A 10,173-nucleotide genomic window follows, 5' to 3' on the forward strand; every position below is an offset into this window, starting at 1 on the left:
CTTTTGTGACTTCTAGAGGCTGCCTATATTCCTTGGCTCGTGGTCACCTTGCATCTTCAAAGCACATCACTCCAGCCTTTCATTCCCGTCATTTCCATTTCATCTCCTTCTGCCTTTGACCTTGCCTCCCTCTTACAAAGATCTTTGTGATTACCTTGGGCACACCCAGATAGTTCAGGATAATCTTTCCATCTCAAGATCATTAACTTAATCACATCTACAAAGTCTCTTTTGCCATGTAAGGTAGCATATTCACAAATTCTGGGGAACAGGATGTGGACATCTTCATGTATCGTTATTCTGTCTACCTCACCCATCATAGAAGAATATTGCCTCCTGCTTATTCAAGACCTTGACTCTCCATTACCTGCAAAATCGAGTTTGGCTCTTCCCCTGGCACTTCCAAGCTCTCCGTGCTTGTATCCCTAGCTGCTTATCCACATTCCTCCCACCCATCCTTGACCACCCCAGTCACAGGCCAGCTGTGTTGGCCATCCCCCAACACCTTCTGGGCTGCCTGTCCTTTAGTTCAAGCTTTTTCCTCTAAAATTCTTTTATCTCTCTCCACATCCATTTCTCAAGGCTGAACTCAAATCCTCCCTCTCCCAAAGTATGCCTTTCTCAGCCCTTGCCTCCAAGCAAAATTAATAGCTCTCTTTCTCTCGCTCTCTCTCCTCCTTAGTGCCTTATTTGAACCTATTACTGCAAGCTGACTTTTATTAGAATGACTTTTTTGTGTCTTCTCCATAGGTTGGAAGCCCCTGTAGGACAAAACCATGCCTTATTCATTTTTTGCATTGATATAATAGGTATTCAATACTTGTTTGTGAATATAATTTATTTTTAAATTTCTGCCTTTCAAAGATGAGAAATATAATTGGGGGAATTTTTGTAGCTTTTTTTTAAAACAACTTTATTGAGGTATAATTCAATTAATTCACTTAAAGTGTACAATTAAATGGCTTTTGGTGTATTCACAGGACTGTGCGACCATCATAATAATCAAATTTAGAACATTTTCATCAACCCAAAAGACAACCTCACACTCCTTAGCCATCACCCCCAACTTCCCAACTGTATCATTTCTTTATTGATACTTTCTATGCTTTCTCTGTAGGTGCTACTATTGCCTTGCGGGCTAAATTCTCAGCCAGCCAATTTTGGGATGACTGCAGAAAATACAATGCCACTGTCATTCAGTATATTGGTGAACTGCTTCGGTATTTATGCAACTCACCCCAGGTAACACTCTCCATGTTTTAATATCTTTTTGAAATGGATAAGATGGAAATTCAAGTCACTTTGGATGATGCCCGCCTTCAGCAGATTCATGTGTATCAGGTTTGAGTTTAGATTACAATTGTTTATCATGATAAAGTGCTTGGCACTACATCTGCTCCATAGAGGGGGCTTACTAAATGGCAGTTATTATTATCATAATTATTATTATTATTATTATTCCCTGCCTTTTTACCTGTTTTTACATCTTACCTTCTACCTAATGTAACTTCCATTTCTCTCTCTGTTAACTAAAACCCATTGTCAAAGCCCAGTGCAAATGATACCTCATATGTTAAATTTATTTGGGTCACTCCAACAAAAGTCATTACCTCTTTCCGCTACATCATTTTATTTCTACCCTCTTCCAGCCCTTGCCACATTGCAGGTGTTTGTCTTCATGCCTCACATCCCCAGGCTGAAACATCTTTGATGGCAGGGACCACATCTTCTTGGCCTCTTTTATTAAAAGCATGCAGGAAGCTTATGTTCTTTAATGAATAAGTCCCCATGTGACTTTGAAACCAACCAACCAAATCTGTCACCAAGCTGGGAACAGACACCCCAAGGGCCGTGGATCTGCCCTGTTCGCAGACGTCCACCTATCTTGATAGGGTTCTCAAGAGCTCATCGGAGATCTGGTGGCTGGCTTTGGTACCAGATCAGGATTTCTCAATAGTGGCACTGCTGGCATTTCGGGCTCATTAATTCTTTGCCGTATGGACTTATTCTGTGCATTGTGGAATGCTTGGCAGCATCTTTGGCCTTTACCCACAAGATGCCAGTAGTAACCTTCCCCGTCCCCAGGTCATGATAATCAAACTGTCTCCAGACATTGCTAAATGTCCCTGGTCAGGCACCTTCTACCCTAGTTGAGAACCACTGTACTAGGTAATGTAGTAAACTCACCAGATTCTAATTCCTTTAATCTATTCAGTCAACACAAAACAAACTCAAAGGATCACCAAGTTGATAAATTGCTACTGATAAGCACCTGTTTTGTTCAGCTTATGTACTAGCTGCTGTGTGCCATAGAAAGAAGTGTGAGACGCTCTTCCCCCAGGACTCTCTCCTCTGTTTCACTCAGTCTTGGCGCAGATGCCGCCTCGTTAGAGGCTCCTCCTGCTAATTATCAAACATGCCACCTGCCCTTCACTATCCACCTTGTTACTGCTTTTCTTGGAACTTGTGGCTCCTGACATAGTACAGGTGTATGTGATTACTATCTGCCCCACACCCCCTTAAACAAAAGTCTCATACAAACAGGGGCTCTGTCCGCTGCCAGATCCGCAGCACCAAGCCCTGTAACTGGCAGATCAAAGGCATCAACAAATTTTGATGAATGAACCTCTCATTTCTTGCCCCTGAAAAATGTGTAATTGAGTTGAGGGAGGTAATGTATTTCCCCCAAAATGTTCGGACTTAGCACATATTATTCTATTTTCTGGCAGATTCAACAGATTCATGAGGGATATGATTTTATGTGAGCTGGGTTAGGACCTTTTCCATAGGAATTTCTGTTAATGCATTATTGAATTTTTTTTCATATTAGTATTCCACCTGGTCCTCAAGGTTGCGTGCCTCTCTATTAAAACCCAGAAATCCATATGGGGCCCTTCTGCTTGGCTTTTCTTCTCTACCTTAAAGGCACCCCCTCGTCAGTTAGAAGTCTCCTTGGGGCGTGTGTGTTGTTTCTATTAGGTCTAAAGGGAGCCTCCTTTGGACTGGAGGAAAATAAACATGTTTGTGTGTAGCTGTCTTCAGGCTCACACAAACACACACACACGCTCTCTTCCACCTTTTTTGTGAAGTTATCTCAAATGCTGGAAAACAAAGACAGTTTGATTGGGGTTCTACACCTTCAAAATATATTATGATTTGGTATACAGTCATGGTGACCCCTATCTAGAAATAGATCCGGAGTTCCTGTTTGCCATTGCTTCCCCACCCCTGAGTTCTGTCTGTCTGGAAAATACTTGTAAGAATTGTAATAAATGATCAAAGTTATCTCCAAAAAGCCTCCAGTTAAAGATTTTTTTTTAAATCATAGGTCATCATGGGAAGCCCAGATTCTATGGAGCTTAAATAAAGATTATAGCAAAAGGACTTTTCAAACAAAAGTGGATAAAATCCAGAGTGAATGGTGAAAGGCTCTGGATCAGTGTAATCAGGAGCTTTCTCACCCTTAGAGCTGCCTAGAAGAGTGGGCTGTCCCTGGAGGGGTGGACACCTCCCACAGCCACCAGGCACTAGATCTCAGGGAAGCAACTTCTGCCTTAGCTGAGCAGCTGAATCAGCTGTCGCCCATCTATAGACATAGCACAGCTCCTCAGGAGGCTCTGGGGCCAGTGTTGGGAGGCAGGCAGAGGCCACTGTGCTTCTCCTCCCTATTCTGGACCGCATTCATTAGCTGCTTTGGTAGGGCAGAGGACTGTGAGAATGCTCCCAGCCACCCATATGATAGTGGTTCAGGTTTCGCTCCAGGTACTTAAAGCAGTGCTTAAGAGCAAGGACTCTGGAGTCAATAGGCCTGAATCCTAACTCTGCCATTTGAGCAGAAGCGTCAACCTCTCTAAATCTCAGCTTCCCATGAGCCAACAGTGGAAATAACAGATCTACCTCACAGGGGGTCTGTGAAGACAATATGAGATGATGTATGTAAAGTACATAGCAAAATACCTGGCACTAGTAAATGCTCAACAAATGGTAGCCTTTATTATCATTATCATTATTTTCTATGCCTAACAGTATGTCACTCATAGTAGATGCCCCATACATATTTATCAAATGAATCAATGAAAATTCTGCCCCCCAGACACAAAGGAACAAATAAGAGAAGATATTCAAATTAGTCAGATCATCACTCTCATCTGAGGGTGAGTGGGGGGTTGGATAGCAAAGCTATTGACTTAGGTGATTTATACAGTGTTATGGTGAATATTCTTTATCCATTTTGCCTGTCTTCCCTTGTTGTATTTGGGCCTTTGCTCTCAGAGCACCTGTTTATAATGAAAGAACATTCTGGTTCATTTCTTGCAGTGTGCAGTTGTCAGCTCCCATTTTGTTTGTGTAATTGCCTAAAAAACAATGTCATTTAGGAAAACCTACTTGTTGGAGCAAGATATTACTAAAGCTGAATGTTTCTTTCCTATAGCACAGGGACTAAAGGAGGCTTTATGCTGCCTGCTGAGAATGTGACCAGAGTGGGAGGAGGAGGAGAGGAAATTAGAGGAGAGTTCCAGGGGCCACACATAAAAGTCCTGGCATTTGCAAGGGGAAATGAGATAGACCAGAACCCTGAAAGGGCTGAATAGACTCCACTTACCTCCCTAGTGTTACCGGTCTTCCCTCTGAAATTTGATAACCTCTGTGGTCCTTTCCTGCCTAAAATTTCCATCTCTGCATCACTTTCATTCTGGTAGAAAAGAGAATGATGGGTGTGAAGCAGCATAGAGTGGAGAGTGATGAATTTGACTGGGGGCCGAGATGGGGGACAGGCCGGGAGAAAGAGGGAAGGAGCGTAGGATCAGGAAGGTTTGCCGAAGAAGGTGAGTTTTGAAGGCTGCAGAGTTCTCCAGCCAAGCAAGGAAAGAAGGGCTTCTGGCTAGCTGGAACAGTGTGTGTGTAGTGGAACAAAGTCACCTGGCACACTGGGAGCCACAAGCAGTGTGGCAGAGGCGAGACCTATTGGAGGACCATGTGGCAAGGGCTTTATGCTGAGACTTAAATGTGAACAGGACACATCACAACTAATGGGCCTGATGTGTGAGGGTGATGAGGGAGATGGCGTTTTTTAGACCGTCCTTTTGGCTGCAGTGGGGAAAATACACTGGAAGGACAAGACATCTTCTGGAAAGCCGACAAGTGGGCCCTCATCCAGGCAGAAGTTATAACATGTTAGTTATTAAGAACATTGACTCTACAGTTTTTCTAAGGTGGTAAAGACCTCCTGCCCTTTCAACTCTTGGAAGTCCCCCAAAAACAAGGAAGACAAGGAAAGCTCCATCATCTAAGAAACTAAGAGACATTACAACCATGAACTACATAGTAAAGAAAGCTGAACAATGAAGGTGACCTAGTAGGGCTAAGGAAGATGAAACTTAAGAAGTAGGGCCAAGAAGAAGGAAGGCTTCCTGAATGCTGAGAAATTGAAGGCAGTGAATACAAATAAAGGTGGGAAGAGATGCCAAGCTTGAAAACAGGATTGTTTGAAAATCTGTGTAAGGAGTAACTAGACCTGCTGTTCCTCTCCCCAGCCCTGTAGGCAACAGGTTTATTCTCTGGAGAAGATTTAAAGAAGCTTTGACCTCAAGGACCCCAAGAATGGAGAAAGGCAGTGGTGAGACATTGGAAACAGAGATTGAGTAAATATCTACATACTGGCCAGGGAGAACCCCAACTCCTTTCCCCAGCACAGCTTTTGGAACTCCAGTACTGAGTTTATGCTTGCAGGCAGAAGAATGGAATAGGGTCATTCTTAGGAAGAACTAACTTTTCCAGAAAAGAAATCAGACATTGGCTTACTGCCTCATCACCCAACAGTGCAGCCCACCTGGCAGTAGCCCCTGCTACACACAGGGCTGCTCAGACTTCTTTTTGTGGCCTTACTCTTGAATAGGAACAGACATCAAGGATCACCAGGCACCTAAGGAAAGCCTCCAACAGGAGGGATCATCAAAAGAAAATAAGAAACATCAATTCAAAGAACAGGAGGAAAACCTCCAAAAACCTATAATTAATATCCTTGGAAAGATTAAAGAGGATACTGTATTTATAAAACAGGAGAGGTGTTTTACAAAAAATAAAATGAACAAGACCTGAAAATTTTTAAAAATGATTTTTAAAAGTCTTTAATTCATAGAAAGAATGAAAGATAAAACTGAGAAGTCTTATGGAAAGTTGAACAAAAAGATAGATTGATGGACATTGGGAGAGACTAGATAAGAAGATTAGAGATCAATTAAAGAGGTCCAACATATGTTTAACAGGAAAAGAAAACAGAGAAAATGGAGAGGAGGAAATTATCAAAGAAATAATACAAGAAAACCTCCCCGGACTGAAGGACAGATGGAAAGGGCCAGTAGAGTTCCCGGTAAAGTTAATGAAGGAAAAAAAAATTGCACCATGATGGAATTCAAAACTACAAAAAAAAGAGGGAGGTGATTTTATAAGAATGATATTTGGTTTTGTTGTTGTTGTTGTTGTTGTTGTTGTTGTTTTTTGAGGCAGAGTCTCACTGTGTTGCCCGGGCTAGAGTGCCGTGGCGTCATCCTAACTCACAGCAACCTCAAACTCCTGGGCTCAAACGATCCTTCTGCCTCAGCCTCCCGAGTAGCTGGGACTACAGGCATGTGCCACCATGCCCGGCTAATTTTTTCTATGTATTTTTTAGTTGTCCGATTAATTTTTTTGTATTTTTAGTAGAAATGGGGTCTCGCTCTTGCTCAGGCTGGTTTTGAACTCCTGAGCTCAAACAATCTGCCCACCTCGGCCTCCCAGAGAGCTAGGATTACAGGCGTCATATAAGAATGATATTTGACTTGTCAACAGCAACACCACAAGCTGCAAAACACAGTGGTACTTTCAAAATTCTAAGTAAAAATTATTGCCCATCTAGAATTACATATCCAGCCAAATTATCAATCAGGTAAATAATAAGAATATTTTCAGACATTCAAAATCTCAAAAACAAAAAACTTACCTCTTACATATTCCCCTTCGGGAAGTTACTAGAGAAAAGGTTCCATCCAAAAGAAGAGAGTGAAAAAAGAGAAGAAGACACAGGATCCAGGAAAGAGAGACAAAGGGAATCTTCAGGCCTAGCAAGCAACTAGTCCAGGTTGGAGTAGAAAGAAAGAAACATAATGGGGAAAAAGAAATTATATCATCTGATAGAGTTCACTATGAGGAAGATTTTATTTAGAGGCTGCTGGAGGGTAAGGAAAGGCTTAACAAATAGACACAAAGAAAATAAAGCAAATGGGCAGGGAAGCAATTAATTCCAGGAAAAAAAAATGTGTTCAAGAATTTGTTCATGGTATATTACTTGGCTCTTCGGTGTATTATGGGCAAAATAATGTGAGCACTGAATATTGATGTAACCAAAAACTATGATACTGGAAAGATGAGAGAGAGCTTCATCCTCATCTAGCACAGTAAGAAATCTAAAATTATGAATCAAGAGATAGCAGAATAAGCATTTCGCTTAGAAATATGGAGATCAGAAGAAACAGCTACTAGAGTTAGAAGTGTCCACCTCTGTGCGGCAAGCTGGGACAAAGATGGGGACAGATAAGTGGAATGAACACAGCATTTAAGAGCCTTTCAGTACTATTTGACTCTTAATGTATACGTGTGTGTCAACTCTCTCTTTTTTCTTTTTTTTTTTTAATTAAGGAAAAGAGCTCTCTGAAGTCACATACATTTGAGTTTGAATCTTGGAGCAACTATTGTATTTGCTACGTTTGTGATCTTGGGCACATTATTTTAAGCTTCCCAAGAGCTCCGTAATATAAGGCAAATACTTTATTAGCTCTCACATTTTGATAGGGTTCTTTAGAAACTTAAGATAATACAGACCAAATGCCTGATGCATAGAAAAGTCCTCTGTGGAAGCTTTCTGCTTATTCTAATTGCCTGGCACCCTACATTCCTCCCCGAACACCCTGACCTCTCGCTCTTCATCAGTCATTTAATCCTAGTGCGGATTTAAGTGCCCCAGGTGTGTTTGCATGTCACACCTTAGCTCAGATGTGGAGGAGAACGTTATATCCTTGTGAACAAACATGAGAAGGTGACCCTTGACCTAAAAATCGGTTCCTCTGAGGAGTGGCTTTGGTGCTGGAGAAACACTGTTTTCCCTATGGGGAAGGAAAACTCGAGTCATAGTCTACTTTCAGCCACAGGTGAACAAAAGATTAGTTGGGAACCAATCATCTTAGAGGGCTCCAGGGTCTCCCGTTTGTGTGCATAAACATTTTCAGCCCAGGGCTCTAATCCCTTTTGCTGGTGTAACAAGATCCCTCAGTTGTGTGATGAAAACTGAGCCCATGGTGTTGTGATTAGGAGCCCAGCTACCTGCCACCCACAGGTGACAGCTGCACCTGGGAGGCCGGCCAGCTTCTCACGCACCCAGAGCATCTGAGGCCTCCAGCACCCTAAGCCCTGCTCTTGCGCTGATGTCCCTGCCACTAGCTGTTGAGGGGACAATTGAGGGTTTCTTGGTGGAGGGTATTTATTTTACTGCAAGGGTTATACTACATGCAAAACATGGATGCAAGCACTGGGGATGATACAGACATCTATTTGGCCTCAAAGGAGTTTACCATCTAATGAGGGAGACAGGTGTGTGAACATTAGACAAGGAAATAAAGTAAGTGGCTAGAAGGAGGGTTGATCGTGGGCTACACGTGGGATAAGTAAGGTCTTGGGTTTACGCACGGGAATGCTGCTTTGGAGCTTCTCGTGCAGGCCCGGGAGCAGGTCAGCACCCGGGTCAGGTGATCATTTTTAAGCAAAATTAAGTACTCTTCAGATATTTGTATATTTTATTATTCTTGGAGGGACAGTGGAGGTGGAGGGGGCAAGGGTGGTCTCTGAAAACTGACAGTCATTACTGAGGAGAATAGTGCCTCATGGGCAGGATAACGCTACAACTTATTATTCAGACGGGGACACCTGAGAGTGAAAAGTAGTGGGAGGTGATAAGCACGCCAGGACAACAGGCATAGCCAGGACTCACCCTGGCAAACTGGAATATGGTCTCCCCACTTGTGGGCACTTGGTAATTATAAAGGGGAATAGGTTTGGTGACCTGTGAACCAAGGGAGCCGATTAAGAGGACAGATTCCTACCCAGGGGAAATGTCTAGGGCTCATGCAGGTTCAGAAGGCTTCTCGGGTGACTCTTCCAGACTCCCTGGTTAAGAGCCACTGGCAAGGGGCCCCGGTCTCTTTACACGTTTCCTCCTCAGAAAGACTGCTCAAAGGTCCCGTTTGTACCGGTGGCCAGTATCTGCTCTCTGGTTAGGACTCCTGAAAGAGCTTCGCCACCTCAGTTTGGGCCAACAAGCTGCTTAAAAATGAAATGTATATTTGCCGCCTCCCTGGCCCCTTATCTCCTCCTGCATGGAAACCAACTCAGAGTTTGTTTCGCTGTGGTTTTAAACGGCCATGCAAAGGCCCTCTCCCTTATAGAGAACTGCCAGCTTCCCGCTTTAAACAGTTCTTTTCCAAGAGGAACAGTTATTCCAAAATCACTCCACAGTGATTTCGCAGTGTAGGAAATAACGTAGAAAATGCTCTAATTTAAGCAGTTGCTGTTCGATCAAAGAAATTAACATGTGATGTGAGGGGAGAGCCCTGATGACCTTAGCCCTTTGACCCCATTTCCTTCTGTTCTCTGTTAGAATAAAGGTCACAGAGTAACATAGTTTGCCAGATAAAATTATACCTATTTATTTACCTGTCTCTCCTGCCAGGCTGTGACTTCCTAGGAGGAGATAAATTGCCTTATTTATATAAAATATCATTGAAACCACCATTGGTTTGGACGTATTCTTGGGGGACTTGTAAATGAGTTTGGTTGAATGGAAGGTGGCCTGGTCCAAGCCCCACCTCTCGTGCTGACCCAGGAGAGATGCCTTTCAGACCTTAAGCCCAAAACAGATTTTCCTTTGTGATTTTTATTTATAGCAAAGCATATTCCTCCCTGGCCACCTGAGGCCACTGGGAGCCAGCTTCCTCCTCCTCTTCCCCTTCCCATCCCATTGGGCCAGTTTTGTTGTCTTAGTTCAGCTCTAACTGGTCTTGTGACCTCTGGGTCTCCCTGTTAAATGAAGGCATATGAAGATTCTTCTCTCTAGTCCCTCCAGGCCCTCACATTATTGCTTTATTT

General features: G+C 43.0%; 1 protein-coding gene across 1 annotated transcript in view; it reads left to right on the forward strand.

Moving 5' to 3' along the window:
- Nucleotides 1-10,173, forward strand: part of SLC27A2 (solute carrier family 27 (fatty acid transporter), member 2) — a 40,278-nt gene that overhangs the window by 16,075 nt on the left and 14,030 nt on the right. The window contains exon 4 of the mRNA XM_012649496.1: nt 1,118-1,242. Within this exon, the coding sequence (XP_012504950.1) occupies nt 1,118-1,242 (125 nt within the window). The remainder of the gene's footprint in view (nt 1-1,117; nt 1,243-10,173) is intronic.

The sequence above is a fragment of the Propithecus coquereli genome, unplaced genomic scaffold, assembly GCF_000956105.1.
Source record: "Propithecus coquereli isolate 6110/MARCELLA unplaced genomic scaffold, Pcoq_1.0 Scaffold3, whole genome shotgun sequence".
Taxonomy (NCBI): Eukaryota; Metazoa; Chordata; class Mammalia; order Primates; family Indriidae; genus Propithecus; species Propithecus coquereli.